General features: G+C 41.5%; 1 protein-coding gene across 1 annotated transcript; it reads right to left on the bottom strand.

The window, feature by feature from the left end:
• Positions 1-8013: 8013 nt before the first annotated feature.
• LOC139545393 (ubiquitin-conjugating enzyme E2 D4-like) lies at positions 8014-16742 on the bottom strand. Its single transcript, XM_071353114.1, has 7 exons — positions 16410-16742; positions 11928-11991; positions 11668-11699; positions 11485-11562; positions 11281-11386; positions 10509-10602; positions 8014-9449 (listed from the first exon to the last, which is right to left on the bottom strand). Exons 1-7 carry the CDS (start codon positions 16638-16640, stop codon positions 9404-9406), a joined length of 651 nt encoding a protein of 216 aa, XP_071209215.1. The 5' UTR covers positions 16641-16742; the 3' UTR covers positions 8014-9403.
• Positions 16743-22593: the final 5851 nt, after the last annotated feature.

The raw sequence follows: 22593 nt of genomic DNA, 5'->3' as shown, positions 1-22593 counted from the left end.
ACTCTGACTAGGCGCCCTCTGATGGAACATTGACGTGAAACTGGTCATCTTTACAGTACTATTTCTGTACCATGTATGCAAGTAATGTATATACTGTTTTTATTTTCCATACACTGACTAGGCTACATGCAACCCCACTTTTTGTCTTAAAGTACACTTTGTTTACTTTTCTGCTTGTAAAATAAACTTGACACGTTGAGTTCTCTGGGGCAGCTACAGTTAGCAGGATGTAGTGGGGCCAAGCGTTCTAGATAAGCGTATAATCTTGAGCGTGTGGCTCAGTTGGTAGAGCATGGCGCTTGCAACGCCAGGGTTGTGGGTTCAATTCCCACGGGGGGACCAGGATGAATATGTATGAACTTTCCAATTTGTAAGTCGCTCTGGATAAGAGCGTCTGCTAAATGACTTAAATGTAATGTAAATGTATTATTGTTTATGTTCCAAAAAAGGTTTTATAGACCTAAAGTAGAAACATCCCTAATCTCTGATATTAGTAACAAAGTTGATCTACCCCTGGTTACCCAGCCTGTTAGACCAGACATGGAAAACTACAGAGACAAGGGAGTATATACACTGCTCAAAAAAATAAAGGGAACACTTAAACAACACAATGTAACTCCAAGTCAATCACACTTCTGTGAAATCAAACTGTCCACTTAGGAAGCAACACTGATTGACAATAAATTTCACATGCTGTTGTGCAAATGGAATAGACAACAGGTGGAAATTATAGGCAATTAGCAAGACACCCCCAATAAAGGAGTGGTTCTACAGGTGGTGACCACAGACCACTTCTCAGTTCCTATGCTTCCTGGCTGATGTTTTGGTCACTTTTGAATGCTGGCGGTGCTTTCACTCTAGTGGTAGCATGAGACGGAGTCTACAACCCACACAAGTGGCTCAGGTAGTGCAGCTCATGCAGTATGGCACATCAATGCGAGCTGTGGCAAGAAGGTTTGCTGTGTCTGTCAGCGTAGTGTCCAGAGCATGGAGGCGCTACCAGGAGACAGGCCAGTACATCAGGAGACGTGGAGGAGGCCGTAGGAGGGCAACAACCCAGCAGCAGGACCGCTAACTCCGCCTTTGAGCAGGAGGAGCACTGCCAGAGCCCTGCAAAATGACCTCCAGCAGGCCACAAATGTGCATGTGTCTGCTCAAACGGTCAGAAACAGACTCCATGAGGGTGGTATGAGGGCCCGACGTCCACAGGTGGGGGTTGTGCTTACAGCCCAACACCGTGCAGGACGTTTGGCATTTGCCAGAGAACACCAAGATTGGCAAATTCGCCACTGGCGCCCTGTGCTCTTCACAGATGAAAGCAGGTTCACACTGAGCATGTGACAGACGTGACAGAGTCTGGAGACGCCGTGGAGAACCTTCTGCTGCCTGCAACATCCTCCAGCATGACCGGTTTGGCGGTGGGTCAGTCATGGTGTGGGGTGGCATTTCTTTGGGGGGCCGCACAGCCCTCCATGTGCTCGCCAGAGGTAGCCTGACTGCCATTAGGTACCGAGATGAGATCCTCAGACCCCTTGTGAGACCATATGCTGGTGCGGTTGGCCCTGGGTTCCTCCTAATGCAAGACAATGCTAGACCTCATGTGGCTGGAGTGTGTCAGCAGTTCCTGCAAGAGGAAGGCATTGATGCTATGGACTGGCCCGCCCGTTCCCCAGACCTGAATCCAATTGAGCACATCTGGGACATCATGTCTCGCTCCATCCACCAACGCCACGTTCCACCACAGACTGTCCAGGAGTTGGCGGATGCTTTAGTCCAGGTCTGGGAGGAGATGCCTCAGGAGACCATCCGCCACCTCATCAGGAGCATGCCCAGGCGTTGTAGGGAGGTCATACAGGCACGTGGAGGCCACACACACTACTGAGCCTCATTTTGACTTGTTTTAAGGACATTACATCAAAGTTGGATCAGCCTGTAGTGTGGTTTTCCACTTTAATTTTGAGTGTGACTCCAAATCCAGACCTCCATGGGTTGATAAATTTGATTTCCATTGATAATTTGTGTGATTTTGTTGTCAGCACATTCAACTATGTAAAGAAAAAAGTATTTAATAAGAATATTTCATTCATTCAGATCTAGGATGTGTTATTTTAGTGTTCCCTTTATTTTTTTGAGCAGTCTATATATATATATATATATATAGTTGAAATCTGAAGTTTACATACACTTAGGTTGGAGTCATTAAAATTTGATTTTCAACCACTCCCCAAATGTCTTAACAAACTATAGTTTTGGCAAGTCGGTTAGGACATCTACTTTGTGCATGACACAAGTAATTTTTCCAACAATTGTTTACAGACAGATTATTTCACTGTATCACAATTCCAGCGGGTCAAAAGTTATCATACACTAAATTGACTGTACCTTTAAACAGCTTGGAAAAATCCAGAAAATGATGTCATGGCTTTAGAAGCTTCTGAGGCTAATTGACATCATTTGAGTCAATTTGAGGTGTACCTGTGGATGTATTTCAAGGCCTACCTTCAAACTCAGTGTCTCTTTCCTTGACACCATGGGAAAATCAAAAGAAATCAGCCAAGACCTCAGATTTTTTTTTTAGACCTCCACAAGTCTGGTTCATCCTTGGGAGCAATTTCCAAATGCCTGAAGGTACCACGTTCATCTGTACAAACAATAGTACGCAAGTATAAACACCATGGGACCACGCAGCCGTCATACCGCTCAGGAAGGAGACGCGTTCTGTCACCTAGAAATTAATGTACTTTGGTGCGAAAAGTGCAAATCAATCCCAGAACAACAGCAAAGGACCTTGTGAAGATGGAGGAAACAGGTACAAAAGTATACATATCCACAGTAAAACGAGTCCTATATCGACATAACCTGAAAGGCCGCTCAGTAAGGAAGAAGCCACTGCTCCAAAACCGCCATAAAAAAAGCCAGACAATGGTTTGCAACTGCACATGGGGACAAAAAAAATGTCCTCTGGTCTGATGACACAAAAATAGAACTTTTTGACCATAATGACCATGGTTATGTTTGGAGAAAAAGGGGGACGCTCGCAAGCCAAAGAACACCCTCCCAACCATGAAGCACGGGGGTGGCAGCATCATGTTGTGGGGGTGCGTTGCTGGAGGAGGGACTGGTGCACTTCACAAAATAGATGGAATCATGAGGAATGAAAATTATGTGGATATATTGAAGCAACATCTCAAGACATCAGTCAGGAAGTTAAAGCTTGGTCACAAATGGGTCTTCAAATGGACAATGACCCCAAGCATACTTCCAAGGTTGTAGCAAAATGGCTTAAGGACAACAAAGTCAAGGTATTGGAGTGGCCATCACAAAGCCCTGACCTCAACCCTATAGTGGGCAGAACTGAAAAAGCATGTGCGAGCAAGTGTAACAGTATAACTTTAAACCGTCCCCTCGCCCCGACACGGGCGCGAACCAGGGACCTTCTGCACACATCAACAACGGTCGCCCACGAAGCATCGTTATCCATCGCTCCACAAAAGCCGAGGCCCTTGCAGAGCAAGGGGAAACCCTACTTCAAGTCTCAGAGCAAGTGACGTAACCGATTGAAACGCTATTAGCGCGTACCCGCTAACTAGCTAGCCATTTCACATCCGTTACACAAGGAGGCCTAAAAACCTGACTCAGTTACACCAGCTCTGTCAGGAGGAATGGGCCAAAATTCACACAACTTATTGCGGGAAGCTTGTGGAAGGCTAACCGAAACGTTTGACCCAAGTTAAACAATTTAAAGGCAATGCTACCAAATACTAATTGAGTGTATCTATGTAAACTTCTGACCCAGTGGGAACATGATGAACAAGTTGAAATAAATCACTCTATTATTCTGACATTTCACATTCTTAAAATAAAGTGGTGATCTTAACTGACCTAAGACAGGGAATTTTTACTAGGATTAAATGCCAGGAATTGTGAAAAACTGAGTTTAAATGTATTTTGCTAAGGTGTATGTGAACTTCCGACTTCAACTGTACATACATACACTACCGTTCAAAAGTTTGGGGTCACATAGAAATGTCCTTGTTTTTCAAAGAAAGCACATGTTGTCCATTAAAATAACAGAATTTGTCAAATACAGTGTAGACAATGTTAATGTTGTAAATGACTATTGTAGCTGGAATCTGCTGATTTAATGGAATATCTACATAGGCATACAGAGGCCCATTATCAGCAACCATCACTCCTGTGTTCCAATGACACGTTGTGTTAGCTAATCCAAGTTGATAATTTTAAAAAGGCTAATTGATCATTAGAAAACCCTTTTGCAATTATGTTAGCACAGCTGAAAACTGTTGTCCTGATTAAAGAAGCAATAAAACTGGCCTTCTTTAGATTAGTTGAGTATCTGGAGCATCAGCATTTGTGGGTTCGATTACAGGCTCAAAATGTCCAGATACAAAGACCTTTCTTCTGAAACTCGTCAGTCTATTCTTGTTCTGAGAAATTAAGGCTATTCCATGTGAGAAATTGCCAAGAATCTGAAGATCTTGTACAATGCTGTATACTACTCCCTTCACAGAACAGCGCAAACTGTCTCTAACCAGTAAAGAAAGAGTGGAAGGCCCCGGTGCACAACTGAGCAAGAAGACAAGTACATTAGAGTGTCAAGTTTGAGAAACGGATGCCTCACAAGTCCTCAACTGGCAGCTTCACTAAATAGAACCCGCAAAACACCAGTCTCAACGTTAACAGTGAAGAGGCAACTCCGGGATGCTGGGCTTCTAGACAGAGTTGTTAAGAAAAAGCCATATCTCAGACTGGCCAATAAAAAGAAAAGATTAAGATGGGAAAAAGAACTCTGCCTAGAAGGCCAGCCTCCTGGAGTCAGCACCTCACACATCCTCAACTGGCAGCATTCATTAAATAGTACCCGCAAAACACCAGTCTCAACGCCAACAGTGAAGAGGTGACTGTTTCTCAAACTAGACACTAATGTACTTTTCCTCTTGCTCAGTTGTGCACCGGTCAGACAAGTGAAAATTATGGTCAGTAAAGAAAACGTGTCAATACTTTGCCCCTTGATAACCAGCTCACTTCTGTATGTTGTAAAAGCGTTACATGGTCGCTGCCCATATCATTGCATAGTGCAGAAAATACATGAGAGTTCAGGGGCCTTGCTTTAACAAAGTTAACCATATTTACTGTAGTGTCCAAAACATCTTTCAAGCTGTCAGGCTTGGCAGCAAGAGCCTCTCGGGTGGATGCTGCAGTGTACCCAAGTGGCGTCGGGAGCAACTGCTTGCACACGCGTTACCACTCCACTGTCTCCCTGTCATGGCTTTTGCACCATCAGTACAGATACCAACATGAGCAGCAGCTACGTTTGGCTACATACGGACCGTTAGTGGAATTCCCGTGAGAGAGTAACAGTTAATGTGATTGGATGTAAACATGTTTACATTTATTTAACTAGGCAGGTCAGTTAAGAACAAATTATTATTTTCAATGATGGTTCTGCACCTTGTTCTGGGGCAGAATGACAGATTTTTACCTTGTCAGCTCGGGGATTCGATCTTGCAACCTTTAATTTACTAGTCCAACGCTCTAACTATTAGGCTACCTGCCGCCCCAATTATTTGACTAGGCTACCTGTATTTGACATTGTGTTGTTACTTCGGTGAACACTAGATGGTTTAATTGTATTTTTGGCAGTGAAACGAGGCTACTAAAGGTGAGAAAAAAAGGGAAAATGTATAGCCCCATTGGAAAAATATAAATGGACTGTTTGAAAATGTGAAGGATGTTTTTTTTTAACGATTTTTTTATTTTTTTATGTGAATCACATTTTTATTTGGCGTACCCCAGTTTGGGAATACCTAGTGTAGATGAAGGGGAGGAGACAAGTTAAAGAAGGATTTCTAAGCCTTGAGATAATTGAGACATGGATTGTGTGTGCCATTCACAGGGGGAATGGGCACAACCAAATATTTAAGTGCCTCTGAACAGGGTATGGTAGTAGATACCAGGGCCGCCAGTTTGTGTCAGGAACTGCAACGCTGCTGGGTTTTTCACAGTCAACAGTTTGTGTATCAAGAATGGTCTTCGATTTGATTAAATATTTTTATAGTCAAGAAAAGAGTTATGGTGTTGGAAAGTCTTAAATCACATACAGATATCACATTTGAAATGCATCTATTTTAAAAGGCTGGTCCTGAATTTCAAGTTAGCAAGTCTGTACACTTAAAAAAAAAGTATATTTATTTAAATTTACATGGCAAGTATCTACTGATCAAATGAAATAAATGTCCCTTTGGGGAAAACAAGCCCTGATAGCAATTTACATGATCTATACACAAAATTATGGTAAAGGCTAAGATTTTAATCAAAGGTATCAGGCAAATTAATTGTAAAGAAATCCCTGATATCTGGCAAATGGCTGTGAAAGGGTTCTCCATTTTGCAAAGCATGCCAAGCACCCTATCATGACCTCCATTGATATCGTTCTAGTTAGTATCTCTTTGGATCAAACCAAGATGTTATTCTGAAAGGAACATTTGATGGATCGATGCTGATTGCACTCAAAAATGACAACTGGAAGACAGATTACAAATAAATAACCAAACAAATATAAGGAGCGAAATCAGCAACCAAGTTTTGTCCAGTGGCATTACTCACTGCCTGTCTTTTTAAGAATTGGTCTTACTGACAGATGATTCTGGTGTATTCAGAGTGGATATTCAATCCATTGCAGCTCAATTGTAGAACAATTTTGAAAAGGCATTTTGTACCAAAATCATAGCCTTATGACCTATTCTAAATGTCATAATGAGAACGTATGCATTGAGCTCCATAGTAAGTGAAACCAGTCTATAGTCTAGAACATGTTTTTCCAGCCCAGTCAACCTAACTGATCCTTCATTAAATCTATGGAAAGACAGTCACTGCGACAATATCAAGCATTTCACAAGTTTGGCTTCTCGGATTGTGGATTGTTGACGGGGAGGCCAGCCCCTGGTCGTGATCACTGTTAGTACCTGGATTCCTGACAGGGTCAACCCCTAGTTGTGCTGAGCCTGATGGCAGGGCCAGCACCCCATCATGGACCAGTGTTGAGCTGGCCCACCATTGTGCAGGAAGCCAGGAGGGGGACTCAACAGTGTGGCGGGCCAATGGCTCATCACAAACTTGCAGTATGGCCTGTTTGTTAGGCCAATGTACAAAGGCTTGACAATGGATGCCATTTAAATACTATGAGGGTGGTTGATTAAGCAAGGGGATTCAGGTGATGCAGGCTTGTGGCTAATGAAGATTGGATGCAAATTGGGATGGTCACAGCTCTACGTCCATACATGTAGATTTGGTAATGGCCTCATTCCAATGTGTGTCTGGGCCCATACGGTGTTCCTGCTTCAGGGGTGCATTGCAATATTAATGTTGGTGCCGATGTGTGGCATTCCTGTTCAGGGCCACATTTCAATATGAGCTCTGTGCCCATATATGGAGTTCCTGCTCGAAGTCTGCATTCCAATACAGAAGACAATGCCCATATATGGAAGTTCCTGAAGTGTCTTCTGAATCTTAACTCTTCTCTTGAAATCGATTTATTAACATATCAACGGCCAAATGTCTTATACTCCCTACCCCCGATACTTTTTATTCACTTTCCACGGCAACATCAGACAGTTATACTTGTTAAAAATAATCTATGGCTCAAGACAGATGCAGTCTAAATAATCCAGCACCTGCACAGGATTATGTTGACGTTAAATTTGATATTACTAATGGCAGATTAATCACTAATGGCATAACTACAATCAAGCTTGCAGAATACTAGGTTACTAATGCATTACACATGTACACTGTTGCAGATCAACTGGAAAAATAAAGCGAAAGTAAAGTTCCAATGATGAGAACAAAATCTCAAGACATCTGCTAAAACAAATATGCAGCTGCCAAGATCCAGGTTAGAGCTCATGTTACAGCTTATGTTACAATGTAAGATGTAAAAGGCACAGGAAACATTTGTGAAACTTCACAATAAACCATGATGACAAATACATCTGAATTTAGTCAAACAAAAAACGAAACTAAATGTTTATTCATAAATCTGCCACAGTTTGTCATTAAAGGAAGTCTTTAAGCTCCCATCTAATGGAGAGAAAAATAATTAAAATACTCCAGTTTTAACCAATGGCATATCCAAAGCATTAGCATGTGCAGTGTTTCTCCAAGCATTAACAAAACCTGTTTGAAAACATTCACATCATAGTGTTGTACAGTAAAACAATGTGATAAATTGAGAAGGGGAAAGCTAATGAATGACCCATGTCAGATGTTTCAAAACACAACTTCTGGATTAAAGCAGTAACTCACTGTGCAAAACAGGTCTGATCATTTCTCACACCACAGGTCACTACAGTGCCCTTTCACAGACAGGTGAGTTGGATATATACCTGAGCTACTGTATTTAGAAAGTGGCATTGTATGGCTGGGAGGAGTTAATCTCAGAGATTAGCTTTACCAGAGTTTAAGTGTCTTTACAGTTGGATGTTAAATGGCAAGATGCTAGCCCTGGATGGATCTAGGACAAGAAAAGGGGACATAGATGACAAGTGAGAAAAGTAGTGGCAGTTTCAGAACTTTTTCCCTGGTCGCTTTCCCATGAGCACAGATACAGTCCAGCTCACCTTGATAGCACCTCTCTCCAGGCTCTTCAAAGACCATCTGTCACTGCATTTGGGACATTTCCAAATGCATTGAGTGAAAACAAAATTGGCTCAGGGGGAAGCAAAATTACTTGTCTTACATCACGTCTGGGTTTGAGACCAACCAGAGACTGTCTTTCAAGACTTTGTGGGCAATAGAACCCCGCTGCTGGATATAGACATGCACCTTTGTGCTGAGCACTCCACCTCAATTTCACAGCTAACATCTGAGAAGAGGTTATTACAATAATACAGCAAGGCCACTGAATACATGAACACAAGACATCCAGAGGGACAAAGAAAGTACCTTTGAAAGGAGGGAGAACCAAGCCGCCAACTAGTCCCCTCCAAATTCAAACCCAATGTTTCAGCATTCAGTAGAATAACACAATCATTATGATAATAACAGTGATCATAATAATAAGAGTATGAATAGTAACACTGAGAATAATAGTCACAATAGAAGTAGTAATAGTTAAAGTCTGGGTGTGGTGGTCTGGACCATGAGGTTCCAGTATTCCATAAGGGAGTGCTTTCAGGAGTTCCTCAGCAGATCCATACAAGTCATGAAAAACAGCACATGGCAGCAGCTCAGCACTTAGCAGCCAGGTTGCACTGTCCCTTATTTTATCGCTTCCTTCTCCAACCCGAGTGTCTAGTTATGTTTCCCCTCTTGTTCGTTTGCCTTGGGTAAATATTAAACATGTTTATTTTCTTCTTTTAGTGTTTTAATTTAACAGGCATTTTCACATTGCATACTTCTGTGTCCATTCTCTTGCTAGTCTGTTGTACCTGTAAAACAAAATGGAAGGTTTGCACGATACCAGAAAAAACTAGCACACTGGTATTCTTGAATATTCCACAAATAATTTAATGCAGCATTAACCAGGTTTCCATACAACCTTTTTTGGCAAGTTAAGTACGGATAAAAAAATGTTTGATGGAACAGACCAAAAAAATAAAACACTTTCCAAATGTCAACAAAACACAAGACAAGGAGAGATCGTAGTGTCTGTAAAATTAATTATGCGAGAAAAGACGATGGAAATGCCTTTATGTGCAAATATTGATATAATAATAACCATCATATTGAAGTAAACTTGGAGCCACAATATGTGTGGTCCTCCCACTACAACTCGGAAAAGCATGCAGTTTATGACGCTACAGATGAAATAAGTTATGATGAACTTCACAGGGTGGTGAAAGAGCACGGTGATGAGTGATGATGCTTCTTTCCAATAAATAGAGGGTCTTATTCTGGTGACATGATGATCAATGCTTGGCTGCTGTTTGACCAAAAAGAAATACAAATCTTGCTCTTTTGTCCATAATCTCATCATGAAGGCTATCCTACCCACACTGTATCTACGAATTGTTGGCTAGAGCGCACGTGCCAAGACCAGTGTGGGCACACTCGCAATGTAACGCAACATTTTCTGACAAAAACATCAGTAGAGTTGAAAATGCGATAGAAACCCATTTAACTTGTGTTTTTTATTCAAAACATTATTCTGGTAATTTAACCACAAAAGTTATTTTTATCTATCCACAACAGGTCAATTTGATGGAAACATCCCTGGTGGGAAAATGCACATATTGTTTTTATGCAGATTTTAAAATATTCATATGATAATCTGTCACAAGTTGGATGGAAACCCATCTACTAATACCAATGTTATGGTGAAAAGACCTTCACCAGAGTTGACTGAAATGTCGGGAAGAAATGAATGTCTATTGACCAAAACGTTGGAATTAAAGATATTTAATTGTTTGTGGACTAGGCCCTATTCAAGAATACCAGTATGCTGGAGTTTCAAAGCAAGGGAATCAAATACTGTTTGGCACACTCACTTTTCCCTGTCAGCTTTGTAGGTGTGTGCAATCTCTGGTACAAGCGGGTCATCTGGGTTCGGATCGCAAAGCAGAGAGCAGATTGACAAGAGAACTAATAAAGAATGGAAAACAAAAATAATCAACTTCGGATAGCTGCATCTAAACCTCCTCCAGCTGCAGACACGCATGACAACAGTCAACATCAAAAAATATCCAATATATTTTATTATCCAAAAAGTAAAACAATTAACCATGCATGTTCTTTAAGGGGAATGATACGCCTTTAATACACCTACCAACAGCTCACATCCATATTGCTATGACAACCGTTACTGTTGACCACCTCTATCTGAGAGCCATAAAGTGGCACATGATGATGACTGCCCTTTTCAAGTCAAAAATGAAATATTTATTATTCTGACAACTATTTGAAGTAGAAAATAAAACAATGAATTGCTGAATTTGATCCCTAATTGTCTTCTACATTATTACCAGGAGAGACATTGACTAGGTCAAACAATTGTTTCTTTAAAATGTTAGGCCAACTCTTAAAAATATAAAATTACTGCTTTTCAACAAACCACCTAAATTTGTATGCTTACAGTTTTAAAATAAGACAGAGGGATAATATTCTGTCTGGCTGTCATATGAAAACAAATTGTCCTCTGCATTATTTTTAAATGTATTGTCCATTAAATATACAACTATATAGTTATACTGCATGTAACGCCAGGAAATATTAAATTCCAACCCCATGTCAGATCTTATACCAATATTCACAGGGGCTTACCTTTTGATACAGTGAGTGCAGGCGACCATTGCGATCTCAATATATCCAGACAAATACTTCCATTGCTGTTGATATTAGGGTGGTAGATCTTTGTCGTGAACGCAACCTGCAATTGAATTAAGTATTTTATAAACCAGCACTTACTTCTAGCACTATGAATTGTGTTTCCTAATGTCAACTGATCTTATGTGATTTTTTACTCACCTTTGGTGGTTTGAAGGGGTAATCTGTAGGGAAGTGAATAGTCAAGAAGAACACTCCTCCCTGATAAGGACTGTCATTCTAAAATAAAATAAAAACATGTTTAGAAAGAGGATAAGAATACCCTTAAAGCTTATTGATGCTAAGCTATGTGCTAATAAGAGAAAGGGAAGTTAAATCACATACCGGACCCATTATTGTTGCCTGCCAGTGAAACACTAAATAAAATTACAAATGGGTTACAATTAATACCGAACAATGCAATGTCACAGCCTCACCCATCGCATTGCTGCCCATCAAAAGTTTCCTAAAATGTAAGTATTGTGTATCTGTGCAAATCGCAATACTGAATGTCTGACAGACTGGAACTAACTGTAGTAAAAAAAACATTCCGACGTGGCAAATATGACATTAATATAAAGGATTTATTCCCCATCCCTACTTACAATCATCTCCAACTGGTCCCGCTGAGCACTGTGCAGGTGGATCCCTCTGCAAATCTGTCAGTTCCTAAAGATATATTAGAATAATAATCAATAAATAAATACAGGCAGTGTCTAAAATTCACCTTTGTATCCACTACTAACCGATGTGGCCAGGAAGTAGAAAATTCAGTCATGGATATCAAAGTTTATTTGTCACGTGCGCAGAATACAACAACCTTACAGTGAAATGCTTACTTACAGGCTCTAACCAATAGTGCAAAAAAGGTATTAGGTGAACAATAGGTAAGTAAAGAAATAAAGACAACAGTAAAAAGACAGTGAAAAACAGTAGCGAGGCTATATATAGTAGCGAGGCTTTAAAAGTAGTGAGGCTACATACAGACACCGCTTAGTCAGGCTGATTGAGGTAGTATGTACATGTAGATATGGTTAAAATGACTATGCATAGATGAACAGAGTAGCAGTAGCGTAAGAGGATATAACTGTCATTGCTATATATTTTATAAACAGATTGCTTTAAATATATATATATATATATATATATATCTTTGCATAGATAGTCACATCTGGGTCATATTCACACAGTTGCTTTACAACAAATTTAAAATTTCTTATTGCACAAGTTCAGGTAGTCCCTCCCAGTTCCAGTCTATTTCTAGTGATTCAGACACTGAGCAACAATGTGACAAAACTGACATTCAGATAGGGAAAAATAAATAGGCTAGGCCTACATCACAGTTTGATGACGGTTGTCTGGTTGAGCACAGAGTTGGGGTGAAGGGTGTCACTGCCAAATTAACTACCAAAGCCTCTTCTCAACTTTGACATTTAGGCTTACATGACCAGCTTTACTCAGACTGGTCTCATAGACTAGACGTAACATAGTAAATGTAATCCCGGGACACTAATTAGTATGATACAGCGCATTCTGAAAGTATTCATACCCCTTGACTTTTTCCACGTTACAGCCTTATTCTAAAAATGTATGTGTCCACCCCTCCCATCAATCTACACATAGCCCATAACGACAAAGCAAAAACAGGTTTTTACAAGTGTGCAAAAAAATACAACTGAAATATCACATTTACAGTACTCAGACCCTTCACTCAGCACTTTGTTGAAGCACCTTTGGCAGCGATTAAAGCCTTGAGAATGACGCTACAAGCATGGTACACCTGTATTTGGGGAGTTTCTCCCATTCTTCTCTGCAGATCCTCTCAAGCTCTGTCAGGTTGGATGGGGAGCCTTGCTGCACAACTACTTTCTGGTCTCTCCAGAGATGTTCGAGCGGGTTCAAGCTGGGCCAATCAAGGACATTCAGTGACTTGACGTTGTCTTGGCTGAGTGCTTAGGGTAGTTGTTCTGTTGGAAGGTGAACCTTCACCCCAGTCTGAGGTCCTGAGCAGGTTCTGTGTACTCCGTTCATCTTTGCCTCGATCCTGACTAGTCTACCAATCCCTTCCCCTGAAAAACATCCTCACGGCATGATGCTGCCACCACTATGTTTCACCCTAATGATGGTGCCAGGTTTCCTCTAGACGTGACGCTTGGTATTCAGGATAAAGAGTTTAATCTTGGTTTCATCAGACCAGAGAATTTTGTTTCTCATGGTCTGAGAGTCTTTAGGTGCCTTTAGGAAAACTTCAAATGGGATTTCATGTGCCTTTTACTGAGGAGTGGCTTCTGTCTGGCCACTAACATAAAGGCCTGATTGGTGGAGTGCTGCAGAGACGGTTGTCCTTCTGGAAGGTCCTCCCATCTCCACAGAGGAAGTCTGACAGCACTCCAGAATGACCATCAGGTTCTTGGTCACCTCCCCGACCAAGGCCCTTCTCCCCAATTGCTCAGTTTGGCTGGGCGGCCAGCTCTAGGAAGAGTCTTGGTGGTTCCAAACTTCTTCCATTTAAGAATGATGGAGGCCACTATGCAGACATTTTTTGGTACCCATCCACCTCTGGCCTGCTCGCCTCCCTACCTCTGAGGAAGTACAGTTCCCGCTCAGCCCAGTCAAAACTGTTCGCTGCTCTGGCACCCCAATGGTGGAACAAACTCCCTCACGACGCCAGGTCAGCGGAGTCAATCACCACCTTCTGGAGACACCTGAAACCCCACCTCTTTAAGGAATACCTAGGATAGGATAAAGTAATCCTTCTAACCCCCCCCCCTTAAAAGAGATAGATGCACTATTGTAAAGTGGTTGTTCCACTGGATATCATAAGGTGAATGCACCAATTTGTAAGTCGCTCTGGATAAGAGCGTCTGCTAAATGACTTAAATGTAATGTAATGTAAATGTATCCTTCCCCACATCGGTCCCTCAACACAATCCTGTCTCTGAGCTCTACGGACAATTCCTTCGACCTCATGGCTTGGTTTTTGCACTGACATGCACTGTCAACTGTGGGACCTTATATAGACAGATGTGTGTGTCTTTCTAAATCTTGTCCAATTAATTGAATTTACCACAGGTGGACTCCAATCAAGTTGTAGAAACATCAAGGATGATCAATAGAAACAGGATGCACTTAAGCTCAATTTCGAGTTTCATGGCGAAGGGTCTTAATACTTACGTAAATAAGGCATTTCTGTTTTATATTTTTAATAAATACGCAAAAATTTGGGCCCTTTGTCATTATGGGGTATTGTGTCTAGATCGCTGAGGATTAAAACATTTTTTTTTTTTTTTAAGAATAAGGCTGTAATGTAACAAAATGTGGAAAAAGTCAAGGGGTCTGAATACTTTCCGAAGTTACGTTTGGTATGGCTACATAAGATTGGTTGGGTGAGCATATTTTATTTTTTATTTATTTATCCATTATTTTACCAGGTAAGTTGACTGAGAACACATTCTCATTTGCAGCAACGACCTGGGGAATAGTTACAGGGGAGAGGAGGGGGATGAATGAGCCAATTGTAAACTGGGGATTATTAGGTGACCGTGATGGTTGAGGGCCAGATTGGGAATTTAGCCAGGACACCGGGGTTAACACCCCTACTCTTACGACAAGTGCCATGGGATCTTTAATGACCTCAGAGAGTCAGGACACCCGTTTAACGTCCCATCCGAAAGACAGCACCCTACACAGAGCAGTGTCCCCAATCACTGCCCTGGGGCATTGGGATCTTTGTTTAGACCAGAGGAAAGAGTGCCTCCTACTGGCCCTCCAACACCACTTCCAGCAGCATCTGGTCTCCCATCCAGGGACTGACCAGGACCAACCCTGCTTAGCTTCAGAAGCAAGCCAGCAGTGGTATGCAGGGTGGTATATAACGCCAGCATCTAGCAACCGAAAGGTTGCGTGTTCAAATCTCATCACGGAAAACATTAGCATTATAACTAATTAGCAACTAAATACTACCTTTTGGCTACTTTGCAACTACTTAACATGTTATGTAATCCTTCCCCTTTAACCTAACCCCTAGCTAACACTAGCCACAACAAATTGGAATTCTTAACATATCATACGTTTTGCAAATTTGTACAAAATGGATGGACATCCACAAATGAATACATACAATACAAACGGTAACATATACTAATTGGAGTTTCGGACTTCATTTTATATCTATCACCGAGTCCAGGTTGGTTTTACTACACAGGCCCTGACTTAATTGTGCCATACTGTGAAGTTGTTACACCATGCCAAGTATCCCTACTCAACTTTTAATACATTGACAATACAGACAAAATACAAACAGACCACTATTGTTTCAACTGTTCACCAAAATGACATATTTTAACTGTTATGGTCCACTAGCCGTGTACCATTTGAGGTAAAATGGTATGACATCACTTATTGTTGGAAATAAATAAGTACACTTTCTCAATAATCTAGTTCGCTAACATTTTATGAAAACGCTGTCCATTCTGTTATAAATACATTGCTTGCCACAGCGCCCCATTTGCTATTCCATATATGGCAACATTGGGGTTAAGTATTTGGCAACATGCAAACAGCTGTCATGTCACGCGTGCGCATTACCTTCCAGCACACTCATTCATTCAAGATGGCAAAAGATAGGTACCATTAGCAAGCTAACGTTAGCCTTAAATTGTACTTTCTCACCCGGGTCGCCAGACACAAATACATGACTAACTTGCTTATTTATCTTACACTCACAATGTGGTCATATTACTTGCACCCCGACCAAATGCCGTTATGTAACGGGCCTGTACCTACCTTAGTTAGCTGCTAACATTAAGTGAGGACAGCTAACTAGCTAGCAAAGAAATAATGTACTGTTAAGCTAACAGCTTAGCATAGGCAGCATGAAATGCGTCAATTGCAAAAGGCCACCATTGGTTTCTCGTCTTTGTCTGTCTATCTGCCAAGTATTTTCAAGGGGAGCACAAACAAGTGCTTGTTACATGAAATGTGGCAAACGATTTTGGAGAACCATACTTATTGTAAACATAGCTAACAATTTAGCGGACTAGTTGCAACGCAGGCTGGCAGGAAGAAATAAGCAAACAAAAACTCACCTTTTGAATTCTTTTCAACGCCATTGCTAGTTTAATTAGATATGGGTCTCTAATACACTTGGCACAGATACCTTGGGTTAAATTACGATGTTTTTCAAACCAGTCACGTTGTGTGTATATAAATAATGTAACAATCGTGGGGTTTTCGAATAAAACTGCAGTTTCCACGGTAGAAGGTTGCGGTTTTGTTAGGTTTCTCACCCCCTCTCTCCTTCCACTCACTGGCAGCATCTGCTGCTGGAGAGCAATTCCAGAATATCGCGAGACAAGGAATTAGTTGGGCAGCTGACAATTTTTAGTTATTTTGATTGATTTAGGCCTAAGTACCCTATCTCCTGACAATGAAGGCAGTTACACATGACCATCGATTAATTGATTGCCCTACCTTTGTTAGAAATAACATTTATATCCTTTTGATAATTTTGTAATTATTGATTCGTAATTTATTTTGGTCAGGCGTGGTGCAGATTATTATTGTGCCTAATTAGCTGGATAAGAAGAACCAAACATTAATTTAATTGTTTTCGAAGTTGTTATCCTGTTTGGACCACTATGCCAAAGACATTCAACATCAAGCCTATTCCAACAAGACTGATCCTATTCCAACAAGACTTTGATTCTAAAATGTGGATGAGGTGGGTACAACATTTTCAAATAAATTTTAATGGAGAGCTCAAACAAAATAACCATACTAAGCAAACATTTACAGGTGAAATCATTTAGCAAGCAGGCGCACGCACAACTTAATAAATCACACCTCTGTCCACAAGATGTCCCTGTTTACTTCAGGGATAATCAGGGCCAGCTGATTTAAGGGCCCTTTTATTTATTTATTTATTTCTTATTTAACCTTTATTTAACCAGGTAGGCTAGTTGAGAACAAGTTCTCATTTACAACTGCAACCTGGCCAAGATAAAGCAAAGCAGTGCGACACAAACAACAACACAGAGTTACACATGAAATAAACAAACATACAGTCAATAATACAATAGAAAAATTCTATATACAGTGTGTGCAAATGAGGTAGGATGAGGGAGGTAAGGCAATAAATAGGCCATAGTGGCGAAATAATTACAATATAGAAATTAAACACTGGAGTGATGGATGTGCAGAAAATGAGTGTGCCAGTAGAGATACTGGGGTGCAAAGGAGCAAAATAAATAACAGTATGGGGATGAGGTAGTTGGATAGGCTATTGGAAGATGGGCTATGTACAGGTGCAGTGATCTGTGAGCTCCTCTGACAGCTGATGCTTAAAGCTAGTGAGGGAGATATGAGTCTCCAGCTTCAGTGATTTTTGCAGTTTGTTCCAGTCATTGGCAGCAGAGAACTGGAAGGAAAGGCGGCCGAAGGAGCAATTGGCTTTGGGGGTGACCAGTGAAATATACCTGCTGGAGCACGTGCTACAGGTGGGTGCTGCTATGGTGACCAGTGAGCTGAGATAAGGCGGGGCTTTACCTAGCAAAGACTCATAGATGACATGGAGCCAGTGGGTTTGGCGACGAATAGGAAGCGAAAAGAGCATACAGGGCGCAGTGGTGGGTAGTATATGGGGCTTTGGTCAAAAAACGGATGGCACTATGATAGACTGCATCCAATTTGCTGAGTAGAGTGTTGGAGGCTATTTTGTAAATGACATCGCCGAAGTCAAGGATCGGTAGGATAGTCAGTTTTACGAGGGTATGTTTGGCAGCATGAGTGAAGGATGCTTTGTTGCGAAATTGGAAGCCGATTCTAGATTTAAATTTGGATTGGAGATGCTTAATGAGAGTCTGGAAGGAGAGTTTACAGTCTAACCAGACATCTAGGTATTTGTAGTTGTCCACATATTCTAAGTTAGAACCGTCCAGAGCAGTGATGCTGGACGGGCGGGCAGGTGTGGGCAGCGATCGGTTGAAGAGCATGCATTTAGTTTTACTTGCATTTAAGAGCAGTTGGAGGCCACGGAACGAGAGTTGTATGGCATTGAAGCTCGTCTGGAAGTTAGTTAACACGGTGTCCAAAGAAGGGCCAGAAGTATACAGAATGGTGTCGTCTGCATAGAGGTGGATCAGAGAATCACCAGCAGCAAGAGCGACATCATTGATGTATACAGAGAAAAGAGTTGGCCCGAGAATTGAACCCTGTGTCACCCCCATAGAAACTGCCAGAGGTCCGGACAACAGGCCCCCCGATTTGACACACTGAACTCTGTCTGAGAAGTAGTTGGTGAACCAGGCGAGGCAGTCATTTGAGAAACCAAGGCTGTTGAGTCTGCCGATAAGAATGTGGTGATTGACAGAGTCGAAAGCCTTGGCCAGGTCGATGAATATAGCTGCACAGTACTGTCTTTTATCGATGGCAGTTATGATATCATTTAGGACCTTGAGCGTGGCTGAGGTGCACCTATGACCAGCTTGGAAACCAGATTGCATAGCGGAAAATGTACGGTGGGATTCGAAGTGGTCGGTGATCTGTTTGTTAACTTGGCTTTTGAAGACCTAGAAAGGCAGGGTAGGATAGATATAGGTCTGTAACAGTTTGGGTCTAGAGTGTCTCCCCCTTTGAAGAGGGGGATGACCACGGCAGCTTTCCAATCTTTGGGGATCTCAGACGATACGAAAGAGAGGTTGAACAGGCTAGTAATAGGGGTTGCAACAATTTCGGCGGATAATTTTAGAAAGAGAGGGTTCAGATTGTCTAGCCCGGCTGATTTGTAGGGGTCCAGATTTTTCAGAACATCAGCTATCTGGATTTGGGTGAAGGAGAAATGGGGGAGGCTTGGGAAAGTTGCTGTGGGGGGTACAGGGCTGTTGACCGGGGTGGGGGTAGCCAGGTGGAAAGCATGGCCAGCTGTAGAAAAATGCTTATTGAAATTCTCAATTATCGTGGATTTATCGGTGGTGACAGTGTTTCCTAGCCTCAGTGCAGTGGGCAGCTGGGAGGAGGTGCTCTTATTCTCCAAGGACTTTAGTGTCCCAGAACTTTTTGGAGTTTGTGCTACAGGATGCAAATTTCTGTTTGAAAAAGCTAGCCTTTGCTTTCCTAACTGCCTGTGTATATTGGTTCCTAACTTCCATGAAAAGTTGCATATCGCGGGGGCTATTCGATGCTAATGCAGTATGTCACAGGATGTTTTTGTGCTGGTCAAGGGCAGTCAGGTCTGGAGTGAACCAAAGGCTATATCTGTTCCTGGTTCTACATTTTTGAATGGGGCGTGCTTATTTAAGATGGTAAGGAAAGCACTACAGTTAACACAGTAAACACACATCTGACGATTCATGCACACCAATAACATAACTATACTCATAGCTTGAGCTTAATATAAGCTATATCAGTTTGTCAACAATATTTGTTGGGGGATAGAAAAATATTTGTGGATCCAAAGTTTGTATGAATATAAAAAATTTAAAAATTGTATAAACACCTTAGATTTATAGTTTTTGCAACTTATAACCATGTAGTAGGATATAGCTCCATTTCTTATTTTATGGTGCATCTATTTTCGCATTCTTGAGAAGAATAGATTCAGATGTGCATGCATTCTATACTGAACAAAAATATAAACAACTTCAACGATTTTACCGGGTTACAGTTCATATAAGGAAATCAGTCAATTGAAATGGATTATCTTGGCAAAGGAGAAATGCTCACTAACAGGGATGTAAACAAATGTATGCAGAAAATTGGAGAGAAATAACCTTTTTGTGTGTATGGAACATTTCTGGGATCTTTTATTTCAACTCATGAAACATGGGACCAACACTTTGCATGTTGTTTTTATATTTTTGTTCAGTGTATTATGTTTCTTCGGCATTATACAAAACAACAGTTATGTAAGTTGTTAAGGTTTTGAAGAAATGTGCAAAACATTTTGCCTATAGGCTACACTACATAGTCACGCACACTCAATTGCAGAAACCACATACATTTGCTTTATATTAGATTTTCTATATAGCTTTATCAAGTACCATGGTGATAGACCAAGGGATTGTTCTGTCAATATCCAATCATTGTAAAGGCGTATTCATCTGTGAGTCAGCTGCATGCTCCAATTTCTGCACAGCCTTGTCTTGCAAAGCCCCATGAGTTTCCCTTTATATGTCTTAAACAAGGGTGAAAAAAGAGCTCTCATTATTTTAGTGAGTATCTATGAATGGGTGGCAGTGTTTATTCTTCTTAAATGGCTGATTCAATGTCAGGTTGAGGATCCTATCGTCAATGTGACACTGAGAAGGACCATTTTCCTTTGGAAAGCTAGAGATTCCTTCAGATAATATCTCATTGTTTGCTCATCTCTGGGCTCTCAATGACCCAACTGTCCTCAGGGCCTGCCTGTAATCAGATTCAGCCAGCCCAGCAGTAGAGGTGGCAGTTCCGGGCCTTGTGCAGCAGGGGCCTCGTGCGCTGACTCTGCCTACTTGCAAAGGACATTTATCAGCATGGAGTTGATTCCCCAACATTCTCTGTTGGCCTCAAGCCTCAGCTTGAAAGCTTCCCACAGTCATTCCACCACTGTCTCCTTAAATTTCAATGTGCACTGTTTGGCTACTGTGGGCTTTTAAACTCAGATAATGTGGGTGACTACCACTAGAGCAGGGGTATCGAACTCATTTTGCCTGGGGGCCGCACTCGTTCTTCAACGAGGTCTACACTGAAAATCGGTTATATTTCCTTGTTGTCAAAATTTGAAAAAAATAATCCTCTATCAATCGTTTTGGGAATTTTTGATGCTCCCTGACTGTCTAGTGATTATTAGCGAGCTGAACACTCAAGAAACTGTATGAATGTAGGTCCATTGGCTGTGCACAGTGATTATTAGCGAGATGGACAGTCAAGAAACTTAATTTTAAAGTATATTGATTTCGTTTTTTTTTTTTAATCGGGCCATATGTTTGACACACCTGCACTAGAGAGCCCTAAGCTATCATACCATACAGCAATAATAGCCATCAAGGACTGTCTGTCGGGGTGATATGGTAGAGAACTAACCTTCTAGGCAGAGAACAAAATGTAGTTTCCTTGTTTCTTGGGTAACCCATTACCATCGGTTAGGGAAATCCCCACCTATCCCCTGCAGTGGGGAGTTTTTAGGTACACCATTGGACCCCTGGATTTAAAAGGGATGTATATCGCTAGAAGCCTGTGTTTCAGACATAAGGAAGTGGATGGCTGAAAACGTTCTACTTTTAAACTCGGACAAAACAGAAATGCTTGTTCTAGGTCCCAAGAAACAAAGAGATCTTCTGTAGAATCTGACAATTAATCTTGATGGTTGTAAAGTCGTCTCAAATAAAACTGTGAAGGACCTCGGCGTTACTCTGGACCCTGATCTCTCTTTTGACGAACATATCAAGACTGTTTCAATGACAGCTTTTTTCCATCTACGTAACATTGCAAAAATCAGAAACTTTCTGTCCAAAAATGATGCAGAAAAATTAATCCATGCTTTTGTTACTTCTAGGTTAGACTACTGCAATGCTCTATTTTCCGGCTACCCAGATAAAGCACTAAATAAACTTCAGTTAGTGCTAAATACGGCTGCTAGAATCCTGACTAGAACCAAAAAAATTGATCATATTACTCCAGTGCTAGCCTCCCTACACTGGCTTCCTGTTAAGGCAAGGGCTGATTTCAAGGTTTTACTGCTAACCTACTAAGCATTACATGGGCTTGCTCCTACCTATCTTTCCTATTTGGTCCTGCCGTACATACCTACACGTACGCTACGGTCACAAGACAAAGGCCTCCTAATTGTCCCTAGAATTTCTAAGCAAACAGCTGGAGGCAGGGCTTTCTCCTATAGATCTCAATTTTTATGGAATGGTCTGCCTACCCATGTGAGAGACGCAGACTCGGTCTCAACTTTTAAGTCTTTACTGAAGACTCATCTCTTTAGTGTGTCATATTATTGAGTGTAGTCTGGCCCAGGAGTGTGAAGGTGAGCGGAAAGGCTCTGGAGCAACGAACCGCCCTTGCTGTCTCTGCCTGGCCGGTTCCCCTCTCTCCACTGGGATTCTCTGCCTCTAACCCTATTACAGGGGCTGAGTCACTGGCTTACTGGTGCTCTTTCATGCCGTCCCTAGGAGGGGTGCGTCACTTGAGTGGGTTGAGTCACTGACGTGATCTTCCTGTCTGGGTTGTCGCCCCCCCTTGGGTTGTGCCGTGGCGGAGATCTTTGTGGGCTATACTCGGCCTTGTCTC

This window comes from Salvelinus alpinus, chromosome 19, assembly GCF_045679555.1.
Source record: "Salvelinus alpinus chromosome 19, SLU_Salpinus.1, whole genome shotgun sequence".
Classification (NCBI taxonomy): Eukaryota; Metazoa; Chordata; class Actinopteri; order Salmoniformes; family Salmonidae; genus Salvelinus; species Salvelinus alpinus.
The sequence above is the reverse complement of the archived record's forward strand: the minus strand, read 5'-3'. Positions and strand labels throughout refer to the sequence as shown.